The 21,421-nt window shown below is 44.8% G+C and overlaps 1 protein-coding gene across 2 annotated transcripts in view; it reads right to left on the bottom strand.

The window, feature by feature from the left end:
• Positions 1 to 1,581: 1,581 nt before the first annotated feature.
• Positions 1,582 to 21,421, bottom strand: part of LOC142384600 (uncharacterized) — a 32,693-nt gene continuing 12,853 nt past the window's right edge. For both annotated transcript variants that reach the window (XM_075470891.1, XM_075470892.1), the window contains exon 3: positions 1,582 to 2,953. In XM_075470891.1, the coding sequence (XP_075327006.1) occupies positions 2,087 to 2,953 (867 nt within the window). In that variant the 3' untranslated portion in view covers positions 1,582 to 2,086. The remainder of the gene's footprint in view (positions 2,954 to 21,421) is intronic.

Here is a 21,421-nt window from a genome sequence, read left to right as displayed (position 1 = left end):
AAACAGTTCAGTTTCTGCCTCAGAAAGAAAGCTCAAAGCTGCACCTCAACCACACCTTAGAGCATCTCGTTGGGACGGGGAGGCCATGAGACAGGAAACTTTATCATTAACAAGGTGAATGTGATTTTATGCTAAAGTTTTAATCAACATTTAAATGAATCAAACAAAATCAGTTTTGTAAATGAGCTCAGTTGAATTCAACTCAACAATACTCATTAATCCCTGAAGGTAAATTATATCCCTGCAGGATTAGTTATTATTAAAAATCAGCTGCTGTTACAGAGAACTAAATAAAATGTAATCAGCTGAAGTGTAGCAGAGAGGAAGGTGTGGTAGAAACCTTCAGAGGTCTCCATCAGTGGGTCGGGCTGTTGTTTCTGTAGCTTAGCAACAGCTCAGCTGATGATGTCACACACAGCGTCAGCAGGTAACTCAGGTGAACTCTGTCAGCAGACAACATGGACAGAAGCTCACAGCCAGCAGTTCAACATCTGGGGTGCAGAGACGCTGCTTCTCAGTGACATGTCCAGGATTACAGCATCTGTTGTTAACCAGCTCTGTGATCCTCCTCCTTTCCTGTTACCGCTCTGTCTGCAGTCTCTTTCTGACAGTCCTGCGTAACATTCAGTCGCAACAGGGACTGTCTTGCATTTCTGGTGGCTACTTCCTGTTCAGCCAGGACCGTAGCGCCAGTCGCTAACACACAAAAGTCACCACTGATCACATCTTTAGGCCAAAGTGGAATTTGTCAGTGAGATTCTCCCACTGTGAGCTGCAGAAAGCGCTTTCTAAGAAACTCTTAAGGACGTAATAGCTGTGGGGACGTAGTTACCACAAGAACACAATACAACTCCAAGTCTATGCTGAACATTTTCCACTGAAATACTCAGGGTACACCAAACACAGTCAGCTTAAAACTAAAGGGAACAAAAACAGCCTGAAGCAGGTTTAAATGATCAGCGTTTGAGTTTGTAGATACAATCCAATAAAGTATAAGGGTGTCGAGTGCACACTGCCACCGGGTGTTCTGGGTAAGTTGTGTAGCCGTAGTGGCAGAAGAAGAAGAAGAAGAGTTGTGGACTAAAACAACGTGAGCAGCGTGACAGAGCATCTGAGATTACAGCAGAATGTCTGTTTGGTAAATCTGCTCAGTACCTGATTGTGTGAGTAACTGAGCAGTTGTAGAAGCAACAAACAGATTAGTTCAGTTTTCTCGTGTTTAACGGTTCAATTCAAAGTACCGTTAGCCTGCTTAGCTGCCTTTTCCCTCAGTGCAGCCATGACGTTTGGACTAAAATCCGTTCACACATCTGATTCCAACACAACAGACATTTGAAAGAGTTTCACAGCGTGAAGTTGAGCCTCGTGCCCTTTTAGTGTTGGAACAGCCTTAACTTTCAGCTTCAGTCATGAGCATCATACAGCTGTATGGGAAGTACAGGGAACAACTCCAAACCTTTTTCAGACTGCGTTAAAGATTTCTGGGTCTTTGGGGAAGATGATAAGAGTCAACTTTCCCTCGTAACCAAACACACATTTTCTTCAAAAATATCTGTGTAGCAAGAACATGAAAAGCATGAGAAAAGTTAACATCTGACCTTTAATGAAATGCAGAACAATGAAATACAGACGAGTGTAAATCTCGACTTCACATCAAACTGAAATGATATATTGCTTCTTCAGATGTTTACATAAATACCCACAGCTGGTGCAAAGCTACTTTGTGGATCTTAACTTTAAACCAAACAAATATTTTCAGTATAACAGAATAAACATGTTTCTACTTTCAAACAGACTGCATTTTGTTCTGTCCATCAAATCACAATTGATGCCATGTTGGTCTTGAGCGTCGGGAGATCCGTCCCCAGTTAAAACAATCCCAACAAATTATAAAGGACTTTCAATCGTTCTTCAAACATGTGCTCCCCACAGAACATTCAGAACTAAAGTCCTGACAAGAGAAGGTGGTAATCCACAAAGAAGATTTTTAATCTGAACAAAGGCAAGGCTTCTGATTGGTAGTTCCTGTTGCTGCTCCCAGGTGAATGTTTGCTTATCTGCCATAAAAATTGTTGATTTAAGCCAATCATTTCTCTGCAGTGTGACTACGTTGGTGTTTCTTTAGACTATCTATTCGAGTGAAAGCTGCCCCACACTGACCACAGATGAAACGTTTCTCTCCTGAGTGACTACGTTGGTGTCTCTTTAGATTAGATAATACAGTGAAAGCTGCCTCACACTGACCACAGCTGTAAGGCTTCTCTCCTGAGTGAATACGTTGGTGTGTCTTTAGACTACCTAATTCAGGGAAAGCTGCCCCACACTGACCACAGATGAAAGGTTTCTCTCCTGTGTGAATACGTTGGTGTGTCTTTAGATGAGATATTTGAGTGAAAGCTGCCTCACACTGACCACAGCTGTAAGGTTTCTCTCCTGTGTGACTACGTTGGTGTGTCTTTAGATGAGATAATTGAGTGAAAGCTGCCTCACACTGACCACAGCTGTAAGGCTTCTCTCCTGTGTGAATACGTTGGTGCGTCTTTAGACTACCTAATTCAGTGAAAGCTGCCCCACACTGACCACAGATGAATGGCTTCTCTCCTGTGTGATTACGTTGGTGTGTCTTTAGATTAGATAATTGCGTGAAAGCTGCCCCACACTGACCACAGCTGAAAGGTTTCTCTCCTGTGTGAATACGTTGGTGTGTCTTTAGATTAGATAATTGAGTGAAAGCTGCCCCACACTGACCACAGCTGTATGGCTTCTCTCCTGTGTGAATACGTTGGTGTTTCTTTAGATCAGATAATCCAGTGAAAGCTGCCCCACACTGGTCACAGCTGTATGGCTTCTCTCCTGTATGAAGCCTCTGATGATACCTCAGACGAGATCGTTTGATAACTTTCCCACAGTCCTTACAGCAGTGCCATCCGGATCCCTCTTGGGCTCCATGTTTCTGCAATGACAGAGAGGAAGAAGACTTAGATCCTTTTGAAGTTCACACAAAAGATTTCTCTAAGCTAACCTACGCTAACCAACATATTCTAACTGGACCTGGACAGACCGAGCCACACAGGTCTCCATATCTTAGATCAAACGTGAACGCTGAGGGTGCGTTTATAAGTGCCCTCAGCTATCAGCACTGTGCGCCGATGTGTTTTGCACACGTTCAGCTTTTTAAGCTGTAAACTCTTGCTTTTTGCTCTTTTACTAATTCTTTTTTGTCATGATGAAACTCTGAAAAGGAACTTGAGCTATGTGTTTTGTGTTTTATGATCGTCTTCAGACAATCTTAAATCACTGCAACTCAAAAAAGGAAATCATCCTACTCGCTGATTTTAATATCAACTGGGACATCAAGTCAGGAAAAAAATTAAACAGCTGATGGATGAGTACAATTTGACACAAATTATAAAAGTACCGACAAGAATAACTAATACGTCAAATACAACAATTGATCTAATATTTACTAATAATCCTGAAAGAATCTCTGAGACTATTAATCTATTATCAGGCCTGTCAGATCACAATTTTATCTTGTGCTCATGGAAAATTAAGAGGAAGAATTTAATGGCATCCACCAGAGGTCACCAGTTCTACTTCATACCCAAAAGCCAGCAACAATTCCTGAATGAGGAAATCCAAAATCTCGAAGGTCTAAAATTCTGGAAAATAACGACATTGAGGCTAGCTCAGATAACTTTATTAAGAAAGTCAATGATATTATAACAATTCACAAAAAAAAAAAAGAAAAAAAAAAGGTAAATCCAAGCAACATAGAAATAATCTATCCTGGTTGAACAATGAAATTATAAAATGAATGAAAAATAGAGATAAAGTCTTAAGGATGACCCATAAGGTGAAAGCAGATTCTATATTGAGGCCATAAATGGGGCAAATGGTAATTAAAAGCTAATATGGAACAATCTAAATGAGTTATCTCCCCATGTTAGTGATCTACAGCTCCAGGTAAATGATGAGCTAACTGACAATCTGGAGATTACTGTGAGTTATCAATAGATTTTTCATTGGCTCAGTTGACGAACTTGCAAAGCCCTTTAAATGCTCACATATTTCATCTCTAAAAAGGCCAGAGATTCATTTGGTCTTACTAGTGACCCTTTAAAGACCAATAAACAGGCTCTTGCTGACCCAGTTGCACATCTTTTAAATCGATCCATAAAAAAAGGAACGGTACCATCGACATGGAAGATTGCTCGGGTCACCCCCGTCTTTAAGGCTGACAAAATCTATCGACCCATATGTATTCTAGAATTTCCAAAGTAGCGGAGAAATGGGTTACCACAGAACTGACTGAACACTGAAATAATGGCCATGCCACTTCATCCAATGCAGTTTGGATTTAGGAAATTTCATTCAGCAGCTACCTGTTATTTCCTAGAAAACTTAAAGAGCTTGTTGGATCAGGGTGGCTTAGTAGCTGCTGTATTTCTTGATTTAAAGCGTGCTTTTGACACCATTAATCATGATGTGCTTATTGCTAAATCTACTCATTTCAACTTTTCAAATAGTGCCCTCTGCTGGATGAAATCATACCTGTCGCACAGGAAACAGGCAGTTCAAATTGGTGATTCGTCATCTTCATATCTCACTTCTTCTGCTGGAGTACCACAGGGCTCAATAGTGGGTCCTGTTTTATTCAGCCTAAATGTTAATAACTTACCAAATGTCTGTAGAAATATAAAGATGCAACCATATGCTGACGACACTGTATTATACTGTCATGCCAATTCAATTCAAGAAGCTGCTGCAATTCTCTCAGGAGCCACGGTGCCAGTGTCCCATTGGCTCTAAAACTGTTGTTTACATTTGAATAAAAAAAATAAACAGTCTGTATGTTTTACTCCCGGCAGCCAACAGAGGGACAGCAACCATCAGTCATGGTGGATACAGAGACACTTGATGTGGTTGAACACTTTAAGTACCCTCGGGGTAATCTTTGATACTAATCTTAATGTTGTGTTCACTCCTTTCACTCCTCCCGGGAGGTTGTATATTTTGTTTAGATCGCATCGATTTGGGTCTTGATGAAAACCGGAAGTTAAGAAAATAAAAACGGGATTAAACGGGAACTTCTTTGCCGTCATTAAAAGAAGCATACCAACGACATGAAACTCAATACTTTGACTTACATTCTGATACATTGGCCAATGCGGCAAGTTCATTTTGAACGTTGTAAACAATCGGGAAATGTGTTTTTTCTGCATGGGCTGTTTGGCAGATTAGCATTAAGCTATTGAAATATACTAGCTGTTTCTAAGGGTTTTGTACGTTAGCCGCTAGTTAGCGAAATGCTAGCACTTGTTTAGTTCACCAAACAGATTGAGGATGATGTGTTCAAAGGGAAATTATATGTGGCTTATAATGTTGTAAAATTGTGAGTTAAAGCCAGCTCAACTTTGGCTGTGATATGTTCATATGTTTTACTGTGAAGCTTTAAAATGTATGCTAAAAAATGCTAAAAATTGTACATTTATTTGTTTACAGTTTATCTCCCCATCTGTTTAACCGTGTAATTCACAAGGCAATAAACATCAACAACAAAGACTATCTTATGTTATTCGTAACATAAAGTTAAACACGAGTGGCAACCATGTCTGAAGCCAAAGATTCTGCAGGAGAAAAGGACCTTACAACACTGAAAAGGAGGCGAGGACAAGCTAAAGCAGCTGTAACCAAGATGATAATGGCTGTGAAAGTAAAAATCAGTGAAAACAAACCTGAAGAGTTGAAAACAGCATTGGAAAGCCTCTACCTAGCCCTCACACAACTTCAAGAAGCACACAGATGTTATCATGATAGACTCACTGATGACATTGACAAAGAAGAGTTTGATGCCTATGAGAAGCTTATCTTGATGAGCGTTCATGATGTGCGTCACGAGGCTCTAGCCTGGCTGCATGAAGTGAAAAATGGAGTTGACGATCATCCAGATGTTTATGAAGAGTTACGGTAGGTGTCCATTGTTCCGTCACGTCAACTTAACTCGCCGGATTGGATGCCTAGTGTCGCCGTGTTGCTACTACAGTGGGCGTGTATACGAAGTTGTAGATAGAACATACGGTAGAATGGCTCCGGGGGAAAGTAAATAACTTGTGATTTTAACCAACCGAAGTTTCTCCCTCTAAAAATTTGAGTTTTGGAAGGAAATTAATGTGTATAAATCTTCAGCAATGGAACATTATTTCATATTGCACCATGGATGTGGATCTGCGAGCGAGGAGAGCTGCTATTGTGCTGCTGCTGCGACACAGGAGATCTCCTTCTCGCTGCATCACCTGTCCCTGCACCTTTTCTCTGATTTAAAAATGAAACATGAACAAGACATCTTGTGAAAACATGGCCATGGGTGTGATTTGGTTCTTTTGTTGAAATGAATGCCTATCACAATTATTGATAAGGTTTAATCCACTACTCCACCTCTGCCCATGAAAGAATTTGATGCACTGGATTGAACCTCTATTCCTTGATGGTCATTACTTTACTGCAAAAGTGGAGATGCTCACACAATTGCCTGATGTTTTAGGTGTGTTTATTCGCCTACAATCGTTTTAGCACAGACATTCTGGCCACTGCTGCTGTTCATTTTGCCCGCAATAGCAATGACATGAGCAATATCCGAAACGTTCAGGGGTGAATAAACAAAGGGAAAAAAAACTACATGGTCTACTGTCATTGGGTAACGCACTCCGTCTGCCATGGCAAATTTGCATCAACTTCGAGCGAGCCCAACTTTTTGACGTGCCGCCGGTCCCCCGCTCGCCGTGCCGGAATCCCAGCATGCTTTGCGAGCACGGCGACAACGATCGGCCGGATTTAATTGAAAATGAACTGAATGCGTTGGATACGGCTTGCGTTGACGGAACAATGGACGCCTAGCGTTAGACGTCACAAACCAAAATGATTTAGTCAATGAACCTCAAGCCGACCCAAATGATGAAAATTCTGTGTCAGGAGAGCTAGAGACGCTACAAGCTCTGCAAAAGAGGGAACGGGAAAACTTTGAAATGCTGCTTCAACGCAACAAAGAGGAGTTTGAACTGGAACTCCAGCGAATGCATCACAAGGCCGAGCTAGATGCACAGATGCTACACAATGAACAAAAGAAGCAAGCCCTGACTGCAGATTAATTAAGTTTTTGAATGAGTGAGTTAATGAATGATGCAAATTAAGTTTTTGAATGAGTGAGAACTGTTGAACTGCAGTGGCCTCTCCTCCCTCCCCCCCAAGCATCAACGTCAGCTGGCTCCCGGAGGAAACATGACGGTTGGGTCACTTTCCTCCGGGAGCTGGACGAAAGGGAGGCTCCAGCTGAGGAGATGGCAGAAAGAAGAGAGATGCAGGAGAGAGAAATAGAAGTGGAGAGGAAAAGAAGAGAGGATGAGAAATGGTGGTTGGAGAGGAGAGAAAGAGTTGGGGGATATGAGGATGAGGGAGGAGCGAGAGAGAGAGTCGGCCGAGGGAAGACATATTAATGTATGTTATTCGTAACACTTCATTTTAAGCAACATGTTAAAAAAGTCACAAATACAATTAAATTTAACTTATCAAATTTCAAACACATGAGACCCTTCCTGACTATGGAGTCAGCGAAAGTGATACTTCCTCGTATTTCCTACTGTTATACAACATGGTCACATACATCAGAGTGCAAAATCTACTCATTTCAACTTTTCAAAATAGTGCCCGCTGGATGAAATCATACCTGTCGCACAGGAAACAGGCGGTTCAAATTAGTGATTCGCCATCTTCATACCTCACTTCTTCTGCTGGAGTACAACAGGGCTCAATATTGGGTCCTGTTTTATTCAGCCTAAATGTCCATAACTTACCAAATGTCTGTAGAAATATAAAGATGCAACCATATGCTGACAACACTGTATTATACTTTCATGCCAATTCAATTCAAGAAGCTGCTGCAATTCTCTCAGGAGCCACGGTGCCAGCAGCGCCGGTGCTCCACACACGCAGAAGACGCACTGCGCGTAGGGCACCAAGTGCCTGGGGGGGGGCACCTAAAAATAGTCATCATACTAATAATCATAATAACACGATGTATTTAAAATAAACGTGTAAAACGTGTTAATAAATAAGCAATACAAAAGTAACATTTGCTCGAGAAAAAGATGCGTCTCCTGTGCGGCCCTCTCTCTCTCCCCCCTTAGTGCCCCCCTCCCCCACATCCCAGTGGTATGTTCGATTAGAATCATTCTCAAGTTTGGCAGACACCTGTGTTTGGACATGGCCTCGAAAAGGCATCAAGAGTCGGGGGCAGATAAGACAAAAAAAAGAAGAGACAGCGAGATGATGTACGGGCGTCGATGGCAGGTAAGACAATGTTTTAAATAAAAATGGCTAATTCTGTAACATTTAGTCTTTGTATGAATGTCTATGCTCATGATAGGTAGTTTTAACGTCAACAAACTAACGTTAGCTCCGTGTTCTAAGTGTTCTATTGCAAATAATTAATTGATGCTGGTTAGCTAGTTATTTCAAGATATTGATTATTGAATGCAATTCTTTCTGGTCACTCTGCTGTTTTTCAGTTAGCAATCGGTGCTTGCCGTTCATTTAGCCATCAGAAGTCGTCAGCCAAGTATTAGCCAAGTTTACTTATATAGACCTACTGCATTTCAGGACGTTTATTTAGCGTCTGTTATGTAGCCTACGTTATGCATGTGTACTGTGAACCACCAACGAGTATGCTTGTGTAGGTTACTGTAGTGGAAAAAGTAATGCTACAGATGATACTTTCAAGTAATGAGTTGATGAATGGAAAACGGCTCCTGGTAACATAAACTCTGAGAAAGCTTGCAACTGAACGAGATGTGCTAAGCCAAATTAGACGGGCGTTCATCAACTTTAGTAGTTGTTAGATTCCGACATTTTCGAGAGGTTCATAGGCCAAGGGCGACATTTGCAGGTGAAACTACAATTTGAAAGAAAGAAATCTTAGTTATGTAGATCCCCCTCCCTTCACATTCATAGTTTTCAAATTATGTAGATTTTTTTAACTCTTTATACCCCGTAGCGGCCGCGGCCGGCCGTGCTGTTCTACCCCACAACGGCCGCCGCCGGCTGGCATGAAAACACACGTCTTACTACGGGAAAATGATGTTGCTGAACTGTAACTACACACTTCACTAGTTCACAACAGCTTAATGAACAGATTGTTGTATTAAAATATATATTTATGTATTCAATTATTTCGAGATATTGTCATGGATTTCTCTTGGCCGCAGTTGAGACTGATATGAGAGCGGAGGTTCTGCATCGCAGCTTCACTAGCCGGCTAATTGTGCTATCTACTGTAGTTATGTTTGATATTGGTTCGGAGAGTGCCAAGTATTACTTTGTAGCTACCAGCTTCGTTCATTATCACTCGATTACCTCAGCCACTCAATTCAAGAAAATCAAGATCAAGAAAATGACAGCTCCAAAAAGACCGCGGATGTTTACCTGGCAATTTGCACCGGTTCGCAATTGTCCGACTCGGATTTCAGTGACACTAACGTAAGTTGTAAATGTGATTTAGATAGATATACAACCTAAATTTGAGACGTAGCGGCCAACCTTGTCACCTACAGCCGTTTTGATTAGCCATGCTAACTCCAGCTGATTTATCGTTAGTTATTTGCGAGCTTGCCAGTCAGTGTCCTTCAACAGATCATACTACAGACTACACCTACACCAGACTACACCTAAACTAAGAGATAATAAAGCAAAGATGATGATGATCATTACCTTATCTGTTGGTTACCATTGAAGATCCCAAAATAGTAGTAATAGTAGTAGTAGTAATTTCCAAATCCAAGTCCTTCCTTATTGTAGCGATGTAATCCAGTGACAGTGCTAGCAAGAGCAACTCGAAACACTGAACTCCGGAGAGGAAATGTCTAACGAAACTGTAGATTTTTTTTTTTAAAGTCTAACTCCTTGTTTGCTATTGGTAATCTAACTACCTGCCTGGTATAAGTAGCCTACACATATTTCCCGGTTTATGTAAGGCGCCTATCAACAAACATTTCAAGTGATGTCGTGCCTGATTATAATGCGAGAATGTCAAACCGGACCTGTCACCATCATTCGTCCACCAAGTGATAGCCCCAGCATTTAGGTTGCCAGAGTTAGACTATGATCAACTCGATCTTATAAATGTAATTGTGCAAACGTATTTGAAATCCTTAATACATTTTGTGGAAAATTGTTTGTGGTAGTCTTGTCATGGTACTGTGGTGAAGTTCTGAAGTGGGCCCAAACTTTTTTTCTCTGAGGAAGATTACCAAATAGCTGCCCCTATTTATCTGCATTATAGCCTAGCGTCTATAATAATAATAACAATAATAACTTAGTTTTATATAGCGCTTTTCAAGATACCCAAGGTCGCTTTACATTACATGTAGGCATGTGTGTAAATGTGTGTGTGCGTGTGTGTGGGGCAGGGGGTGAGGGGGGAAATTACACTGAATTTCAATAAAAACAAATTTCATTACATTCACTTTACTCTCATTTTATTATTACTGAGGTCGTTCAGAATCACCTGAGATGTTGATATGTTATGCAAAATAATACTTAAATATGCCTACAGTACTATAACTATCCATTTCAAGTTAAAAAGAGGAGTGAATATTTGTTCAGTCTCAAAATATCCTTTTTGATACAGTTCAATGGTCGTCTATGAAATACATGAATGAATAATTCCTAATGGATCACATATCATTTGAAAGAGCCATTTCCAATCTTTAAATAGAAAGAAACTTACAATGAACACTTGTCATTAGTTTTCAAGTTATTCTTGGTTATTTGAAATGTTTCTCAAATTGCCCATTTCTTTCGGAATTCTCAGGAATCTGGAGCATTGTTGCAAAATTCTGTTGGGGTCTAGAGGGTTAATATTGTGAGCCATCAGTCATTGTCTTTAAAGGTAAAATAGTTGTAAATGTTGTCATGCACCAGTGATTTACACATAGGCTTACATAGACCTGCAATTAATATGTAATTATTTTTTAATCAAGTTGCAAAACTGTATTTCAGTGAACAATCCTTGAGCATTTTTTCTTGTATTTCTGAATGCAGGGTCAATGCTTAGATATGTGCAAGGAGCTCCTCAAGAACAGGAGGAAGATTTAGATGATCAACTATCCACCAGCAGGTCAAGCACACATCATCAACCACCAATCTCTGCAGACTCTGCAACAGCACCCAGCCCTGACCAACAACCATCAACTTCGAGTTTAGGTACAGATACAACACAGCCCACAACCACCACTTCTGGCAGAGTGAGTCATGTCACTGAGAGGCCATCAGCAAGTGACATTGTAGAGACTTATGTGCCTCCTCCAACTGATCCTGCTCTTTGGCCAGCACACATTTTAGATGCTGATCGGGTTGAAAGTGTGCGCAGTATTTTTATTTGTATTTGTATTCGTACTGTTATTTGTGGTTATTTACTGAAGAAATTCGTGCATTATTACTTGCATCATCACTTTAATACTTCGTACTGTGTTTACAATGTTCAGTTTTTCTACAGTCAATGCAAATATCAGAATTATATTGTATTTAGTTTAATGTTTAGTGCTCTTGTTAATGCAAAGTTATTTTGGAGGGGGGGGGGGGGGGGGGGGGGGGCACCACAATGTATTTGTGCTTAGGGTACCCACAGGGCTGGACTGGGGAAATTTTTCAGGCCGGGCATTTTTAACCAAGACCAGGACACCACCAGGTATTGAAGGGGAAAAAATGAAGTGTGCTGTGACAGCGTGTTTTTTTTTGGTACCTTAAACCACTGTTTCCCAACTGCTTTTGACGTGCGTACCCCTTAAGCCTTTTTGTCATACCATGAGTACCCCTTCATTCATGCTCTATGTGACTATGCTGCACACATTTGTTCATTTTTCCACATACCCCCTGCAGTGTGCTTGCGTACCTCTGGTGGTATACGTACCCCTAACCCCTTGTTGGGAATCACTGCCTTAAACGATCAATGTGCACCAGGAGACACAAACATTTTTAACACTATCCATCCATCCATCCATCCATCCATTATCTGCCGCTTGTCCGGGGATTGGGTCGCGGGGGCAGCAGCTTGAGCAGAGAAACCCAGACGTTCCTGTCCCCGGCCACTTCCTCCAGCTCTTCTGGGGGGACCCCGAGCCGTTCCCAGGCCAGCCGAGAAACATAGTCTCTCCAACTTGTCCTGGGTCTTCCCCGGGGCTTCCTCCCAGTGGGACGGGCCCGGAACACCTCACCTGGCAGGCGTCCAGGAGGCATCCTAACCAGATGCCCGAGCCACCTCATCTGACTCCTCTCGATGCGGAGGAGCAGCGGTTCTACTCCGAGCCCCTCCCGGATGACCGAGCTTCTCACCCTATCTCTAAGGGAGAGCCCAGACACCGTGCGGAGGAAACTCATTTCGGCCGCTTGTATTCGCGATCTCGTTCTTTCGGTCACTACCCACAGCTCGTGACCATAAATGAGGGTAGGAACATAGATTGACCGGTAAATCGAGAGCTTCGCCTTCTGGCTCAGCTCCTTCTTCACCACGACGGGCCGGTGCAGAGCCCGCATCACTGCAGATGCCGCACCGATCCGCCTATCAATCTCCTGCTCCATTCGTCCCTCACTCGTGAACAAGACCCCGAGATACTTGAACTCCTCCACTTGGGGAAAGATCTCATTCCCGACCCGGAGAGGGCATTCCACCCTTTTCCGGCTGAGGACCATGGTCTCAGATTTGGAGGCGCTGATTCTCATCCCAGCCGCTTCACACTCGGCTGCGAACCGCTCCAGTGAGAGCTGAAGGTCACGGCCCGACGACGCCAACAGAACCGCATCGTCCGCAAAAAGCAGAGACCCGATTCTGAGGTCGCCAAAACGGACCCCCTCAACGCCCTGGCTGCGCCTAGAAATTCTGTCCATAAAAATTATGAACAAAATCGGTGACAAAGGGCAGCCCTGACCAGGGCTCCGAACCGGTTCAAGGAACGAATACGAAAACCGAAAACGAACAGAATTTTACGAGGAATGGAAACGGAAACGAAAAAGAAATTCTTCAACTGTTCCGGAACAGAAACGTTATTCTGAAATCCACAAAACCGGTTAATAACGTTTTTTTTCGTTCTCTATATATTTTATAAAATTTCACAAAAGCGTAGCCTTTGTCAGGGGAAAAAAAAAAAGACTACTTCAGGTTGTGCGTTCACTTCGATGCCCGCTAGGCTCAATTCAGGTAGCTGTCACGAAGCACTTCCTTTATCCACTACTTAGTCTAGTTATCCACTAGTTAAAGTGATGGTTCGGAGTAGATTCACCCTAGGGTCATTTGAACCGTGACATCCAGCCAAGTAGCCCACCCGCAGTTTTTCCGATCTTGGCCGAACATCAGCCGAGTTACCGAGTTATCCCGAAAAGCTTAGTACAAGCGCTAACGGACCCTGGGAGTATCTCCAAAATTACCACACTAAAATCACATGCCATGACACCAAACTTCTACAGTAGTACAAATATGGTCTGTACTCACAAAACGATGCATTTGGAAGTTTGTACATAGTCCAGGAGTTTATTATTATCAACACAAGCCTAATAGCTTCTCTGCTGCTAAAGCTGCGTCTTCCTTGATCAGGGAGCTTCAAAGTAAGATGAGGGTTGATCTACTACTGTAGACAACAAAGCAAGACTGCTCAATTTCGCCATTGATAAAATAAATCCACAACTCTACAACATAAAAATTCATAAAAATTCATGTAGAATATAGCATTTACTTTGTTGTCTACAGTAGTAGATCAACCCTCATCTTACATTGAAGCTCCCAGATCAAGGAAGTGACGTCGACGCAGGTTTAGCCCATCTGAATGTTTTTGGATGCTGCCGGTGATTTATTATTTTTGGGCATAGAGCTAAGGTGTAAATCAAGGGCAAATACTAATGAGTACGTCTATTCTAAGGTAAAGTCCACACATGTAGACTTAATAGGCCCGCCAAACACTGCCGGAACGATAAGAACGAACGATATTTTACGTTCCGAACCGGTTCAGGAACGATATGTTGGTGGCGGAACGCAAGAACGAAAACGTTAAACATGCCTGAACCGTTCGGAATGGAACAATTGAAAAATAATTTCGTTTTCAAGCCCTGGCCCTGACAGAGTCCAACCCTCACAGGAAACATGTCCGACTTATTGCCAGCAATGCGGACCAAACTCTGACACCAGTCATACAGAGACCGAACAGCCCATATCAAGGAGTCCGGCACTCCATACTCCCGGAGCACCCCCCACAAGAGTCCCCGAGGGACACGGTCGAACGCCTTCTCCAAGTCCACAAAACACATGTAGACCGGTTGGGCGAACTCCCATGCACCCTCCAGGATCCTGCCGAGGGTATAGAGCTGGTCCACTGTTCCACGGCCAGGACGAAAACCACACTGCACCTCCTGAATCCGAGATTCAACTATCCGGCGGATCCTCCTCTCCAGTACCCCCGAATAGACCTTACCAGGGAGGCTGAGGAGTGTGATCCCCCTATAGTTGGAACACACCCTCCGGTCCCCCTTTTTAAAGAGGGGGACCACCACCCCGATCGGCCAGTCCAGAGGTACTGCCCCCGATGTCCACGCGATGCTGCAGAGGCGTGTCAACCAAGACAGCCCTACAACATCCAGAGCCTTGAGGAACTCAGGACGGACCTCATCCACCCCCGGGGCCTTGCCACCGAAGAGTTTACCCACCTCGGCAATCTCAGCCCCAGAAATGGGAGGCCCCGCGTCCGAGCTCCCCAACTCTGCTTCCTCATCGGAAGGCTTGTCGGTAGGATTGAGGAGGCCCTTGAAGTATTCCCCCCACCGACTCACGACGTCCGTAGTTGAGGTCATCAGAGCCCCGCCCTCACCTTACACGGTGTTGACGGTGCACCGCTAACCCCCCCCCCCGGGCCGGCGGATGGTGGACCAGAAACTCCTTGAGGCTGTTCGGAAATCATTCTCCATGGCCTCCCCGAACTCCTCCCAAGCCCGAGTTTTTGCCTCAGCAACCGCCGAGGCTGCGTTCCGCTTGGCCTGTCGGTACCCATCAGCTGCTTCCAGAGTCCCACTGGCCAAAAAGGCCCGATAGGACTCCTTCTTCAGCTTGACGGCTTCCCTCACCACTGGGGTCCACCAGCGGGTTCGGGGATTGCCGCCACGACAGGCACCGACCACCTTACGGCCACAGCTTCGGTCGGCCGCCTCAACAATGGAGGCACGGAACATGGCCCATTCGGGCTCAATGTCCCCCGCCTCCCCCGGGACATGGTTGAAGCTCTGCCGGAGGTGGGAGTTGAAACTCCTCCTTACAGGGGATTCCGCCAGCCGTTCCCAACAGACCCTCATAATACGTTTGGGCCTGCCAGGTCTGACCGGCTTCCTCCCCCAACAACAAAACACCACTCTGATTCAGATCGGGGGGGCCGTTCCTCCCAATCACGCCCCTCCAGGTCTCACTGTCATTGCCCACGTGAGCATTTAAGTCCCCCAGCAGGACGAGGGAGTCTCCCGGAGGAGCACTCTCCAGTGCCTCCTCCAGGGACTCCAAAAAGGGTGGGTACTCTGAACTGCTGTTCGGTGCATAAGCACAAACAACAGTCAGGACCCGTCCCCCCACCCTAAGGCGGAGGGAGGCTACCCTGTCGTCTACCGGGGTAAACCCCAATGTACAGGAGCACAGCCGGGGGGCAATAAGTATGCCCACACCTGCTCTACGCCTCTCACCGCGGGCAACTCCAGAGTGGAAGAGAGTCCAACCCCTCTCGAGGAGGCTGGTTCCGGAGCCCAAGCCATGCGTCGAGGTGAGTCCGACTATATCTAGCCGGAACCGCTCAGCCTCGCGCACCAGCTCAGGCTCCTTCCCCAGCAGAGAGGTGACATTCCACGTCCCAAGAGCCAGCTTCAGTAGCCGAGGATCAGACCGCCAAGGTCCCCGCCTTCGGCTGCCGCCCAGCTCACACTGCACCCGACCCCCATGGCCCCTCCCACGGGTGGTGAGCCTGTCGGAAGGGGGACCCGTGTCGTTTCTTCGGGTGCCCGACCGAACCCCACGGGCACAAACCCGGCCACCAGGCGCTCGCCGGCGGGCCCCACCCCTGGGCCTGGCTCCCGGGGGTGTGCCCCCGGTGACCCGCGTCCGGGCAAGAGAACACGGTGTACATTTTCTTTAATCATCATGGAGGTTCTTGTGAGCTGTTCTTTGTCTGGTCCCTCATCTAGGATCTGTTTACAGCTCAAGGGGAGGACCTTTCCTCACTTTACTCTCTTTATGTATATGTGACATTATTGTGGTCATTACTCGTGTTTCCCTGTTCTAACAGATATCCTTTGAATGGTGTTACAGTGCCCCCCCCCCCCATCCCCCCCTTTCTGTCTTCTCAAACCCCAGCTGGTCGAGGCCGGTTCTGCCAGAGGTTTCTTCCTGTTAAAAGGGAGTCGTTTCTCTCCACAGTCGCCTCAGGCACGCTCAGGACGGGAGATTGGACCGAAAAAAAAAAAAAAAAAAAGTTTCAGTGCAATCTGTTGGTTTCCTTAACTAGAAAATTGTTTTTGAATTGGCTCTATATGAACGAATTGGATTATTTCATGAATAATTATGATTACAATTAATTGAATTCCAATTGGCTTGAATTGGACTTTAATATCTAAGTGCCTTGAGATGACATTTGTTGTATTTGGCGCTATATAAATAAAAACTAGAAAGCTGCAAGCAGCTGTGAGCGGGACCGAGGTGTGCGTACGTTGGGATGTGCGTACGATGTGGCATGCGCTGGACGCCGTAGTCGCGCAGCTCTGCCCACACGCACGATACCCTCTGCGTACGTACGAGCACATAATAACCCCAATGCGGAGGGGTTTTTGAAAATTTCTGGGGGGCGCCACTGAGCCATTTTGCTCCGCCCACACACGATACCCTTTACATACGTACGAGGTCGTCAGGGTGGACGTGTGGAGCAAGTTTCATGACTTTGCGATGATGATAAGGCTTTCAAACCACAAACGCCATCACACGATTTTCACCCCCTGGCCATGCCCACACCGTTCAGAGTTTGGAAAAGTTTCTCAAGAGTTTTCTTCCCCCCTAGCTTAAATGTAACCTGGCCAAGTTTGAAGATTTTAGCATGAAATATGTAGGAGGAGTTTGATCAAATGCGAGGTGTGAAAAAAAAAGACATCTCCGACCACCATTAGGTGGCGCTGTAGGTGGATGTCACTATTTTATATGTGCGCGTTCAGACTGGGTCAAGCAATCAACGTATTAAGTTTGGGACAGATTGGATAATGTGTGTGGAAGTTATAAGCGACTTAATTCTTGATGGCGAGTCATAACTTTGAGGCGTCGCCACGGCCACGCCCTTTGAGGTTTGAAAAAGTTTCTCCATGATTCTTTCCCCCCATGTCTTAAGAGTAACCTGGCCAAGTTTGAAGTCTGTAGCATTAAATCTGTATGACGAGTTTGATCAAATGCGAGGTGTGGAAAAAAAAAGCTGTTTCCGACCACCAGCAGGTGGCGCTATAGGTGGATGCCACTATGATAATATGTACGCGTTCAGGCTGGGTCCAGCATTCACCACATGAAGTTTGAGACAGATTGGATAATGTATGTGGGAGTTATAAGCGACTTAATTTTTTGTGGCGAGTGATGGCGAGTCATCAAATTTTGAGGCGTCGCCACGGCCACGCCCTTTAAGTTTTGAAAAAGTTTCTCCATGAATTTTCCCCCCCATGTCTTAAGAGTAACCTGGCCAAGTTTGAAGTCTGTAGCACTAAATCTGTAGGACAGTTTGATCTTATGCAAGGCGTGGAATCGGTCAAAAATGGCACGAAAACTCACTTTCCATCCAAAATGGCCGCCTTCCTGTGGGCGTGGGACCATGGTGGCATGAGACTTTTTTGTGCATCTGGGCATGATGAATGAGTGTACCGAATTTCATTGTCCTACGCGAAACTAACCCCATTGCGGGCACCATTTTTAAGCATTGTAGGGGGCGCTACAGAGTCAATGAGCGACTCCCAAAAATATAAAGTTTAGATTCTTTCATGTCGTCGACTAGCACGTGGCGCTCGCAAAATTTCCTGAGTTTTCGCATACCTTTTTCAAAGAATAAGAAGAACTAGAAAGCTGCAAGCAGCTGTGAGCGGGACCGAGTGTGCGTACGTTGGGATGTGCACACGTTGGGCATGCGCTGGACGCCGTAGTCGCGCAGCTCTGCCCACACGCACGATTCCCATTGCGTACATACGAGCACACAATAACCCCAATGCATAGGGGTTTTTGAAAATTTCTAGGGGGCGCCACTGAGCCATTTTGCTCCGCCCACACACAATACCCTTTACATACGTACGAGGTCGTCACAGTGGACGTGAGTACCAAGTTTCATGACTTTGCGATGATGATAAGGCTTTCATATTGCAAATGCCATCACAAGATTTTCACCTCTGGCCACGCCCACACCGTTCAGAGTTTGGAAAAGTTTCTCCATGAAGTTTTGCCCTCATGTCTTAAGAGTAACCTGGCCAAGTTTGAAGATTTTAGCATGAAATATGTAGGAGGAGTTTGATCAAATAAGAGGCCTGGAAAAAAATGAAGTTTCCAACCACCATTAGGTGGCGCTGTAGGTGGATATCACTTTTTTATATGTGCACGTTCAGGCTGGGTCCAGCATTCACCGTATGAAGTTTGGGACAGATTGGATAATGTATGTGGGAGTTATAAGCGACTTAATTTTTTATGGCGCGTCATAAATTTGAGGCGTCGCCACGGCCACGCCCTTTAAGTTTTGAAAAAGTTGGCCAATGATTTTTTCGGCCCATGTCTTAAGAGTAGCCTGGCCAATTTTGAATCGTTTAGCATTAAATATTTAGGAGGAGTTCGATCAAATGCGAGGTGTGTAAAAAAAAAAAGACATTTCCAACCACCAGCAGGTGGCGCTATAGGTGGATGTCACTATTTTATAGGTGCACGTTCAGGCTGGGTCCAGCAATCACAGTTTGAACTTTGGGAAAGATTGGATTATGTATGTGGAAGTTATAAGCGACTTAATTTTTCGTGGCGAGTGATGGCGAGTCATCAAACTTTGAGGCGTCGCCACGGCCACGCCCTTTAAGTTTTGAAAAAGTTGGCCAATGAATTTTTCCCCCCATGTCTTAAGACTAACCTGGCCAAGTTTCAAGTCTATAGCATTAAATCTGTAGGACAAGTTCGATCTTATGCAAGGCGTGGAATCGGTCAAAAATGACACGAAAACGCACTTTCCATCCAAAATGGCCGCCTTCCTGTGGACGTGGCACATTGGCGGCCTGAGACTTTTTTGTGCGTCTTGGCAAGATGAATGAGTGTACCGAATTTCGTCGTCCTCCGCGAAACTAACCCCATTGCAGGCACCATTTTTAACCATCGTAGGGGGCGCTACAGAGTCAATGAGCGACTCCCAAAACTATAAAGTTTAGATTCTTTCATGTCGTCGACTGGCAGGTGGCGCTCGCAAAATTTCAAGAGTTTTCGCATACCTTTTGCAAAGAATAAGAATAATAATAATAACTAGAAAGCTGCAAGCAGCTGTGAGCGGGACCGAGTGTGCGTACGTTGGGATGTGCGCACGTTGGGAATGCGCTGGACGCCGTAGTCGCGCAGCTCTACCCACACGCACGATTCCCATTGCGTACGTACGAGCTCACAATAACCCCAATGCATAGGGGTTTTTGAAAATTTCTAGGGGGCGCCACTGAGCCATTTTGCTCCGCCCACACACAATACCCTTTACATACGTACGAGGTCGTCAGGGTGGACGTGTGTACCAAGTTTCATGACTTTGCGATGATGATAAGGCTTTCATATTACAAACGCCATCACACGATTTTCACCTCTGGCCACGCCCACACCGTTCAGTTTGGAAAAGTTTCTCCATGAAGTTTTACCCTCATATCTTAAGAGTAACCTGGCCAAGTTTTAGATTTTAGCATGAAATATGTAGGAGGAGTTTGATCAAATAGGAGGTGTGGAAAAAAATTAAGTTTCCGACCACCATCAGGTGGCGCTGTAGGTGGATATCCCTTTTTTATATGTGCACGTTCAGGCTGGGTCCAGCATTCACCGTATGAAGTTTGGGACAGATTGGATAATGTATGTGGGAGTTATAAGCGACTTAATTTTTTATGGCGCGTCATAAATTTGAGGTGTCGCCACGGCCACGCCCTTTAAGTTTTGAAAAAGTTGGCCAATGATTTTTTCGGCCCATGTCTTAAGAGCAACCTGGCCAAGTTTGAAGGTTTTTGCATTAAATATGTAGGAGGAGTTCGATCAAATGCGAGGTGTGGAAAAAAAAAGACATTTCCGACCACCAGCAGGTGGCGCTATAGGTGGATGTCACTATTTTATATGTGAGCTTTCAGTCTGGGTCCAGCATTCACCGTATGAAGTTTGGGACAGATTGGATAATGTATGTGGGAGTTATAGGCGACTTCATTTTTCGTGGCGAGTGATGGCGAGTCATCAAACTTTGAGGCGTCGCCACGGCCACGCCCTTTAAGTTTTGAAAAAGTTGGCCAATAAATTTTTCCCTCCATGTCTTAAGAGTAACCTGGCCAAGTTTCAAGTCTGTAGCATGAAATCTGTAGGACAAGTTCGATCTTATGCAAGGCGTGGAATCGGTCAAAAATGGCACGAAAACGCACTTTCCATCCAAAATGGCCGACTTCCTGTGGACGTGGGACCATGGCGGCATGAGACTTTTTTGTGCGTCTTGGCATGATGAATGAGTGTACCGAATTTCGTTGTCCCACGCAAAACTAATCCTATTGCGGGGACAATTTTTAACCATCGTAGGGGGCGCTACAGAGTCAATGAGCGACTCCCAAAAATATAAAGTTTAGATTCTTTCATGTCGTCGACCGGCACGTGGCGCTCGCAAAATTTCCTGAGTTTTCGCATACCTTTTGCAAAGAATAAGAAAGAAAGAAAGAAAGAAAGAATAATAACTAGAAAGCTGCAAGCAGCTGTGAGCGGGACCGAGTGTGCGTACGTTGGGATGTGCGCACGTTGGGCATGCGCTGGACGCCATAGTCGCGCAGCTCTGCCCACACGCACGATTCCCATTGCGTACGTACGAGCATACAATAACCCCAATGCATAGGGGTTTTTGAAAATTTCTAGGGGGCGCCACTGAGCCATTTTTCTCCGCCCACACACAATACCCTTTACATACGTACGAGGTCGTCAGGGTGGACGTGTGTACCAAGTTTCATGACTTTGAGTTGATTATAAGGCTTTGAAATCACAAACGCCATCACAAGATTTTCACAGCCTGGCCACGCCCACACCGTCCAGAGTTTCGAAAAGTTTCTCCATGAATTTTTGCCCCCATGTCTTAAGAGTAACCTGGCCAAG

The sequence above is a fragment of the Odontesthes bonariensis genome, chromosome 7 (genome assembly GCF_027942865.1).
Source record: "Odontesthes bonariensis isolate fOdoBon6 chromosome 7, fOdoBon6.hap1, whole genome shotgun sequence".
Taxonomy (NCBI): Eukaryota; Metazoa; Chordata; class Actinopteri; order Atheriniformes; family Atherinopsidae; genus Odontesthes; species Odontesthes bonariensis.
This window is presented reverse-complemented; position numbering and strand designations above follow the sequence as displayed.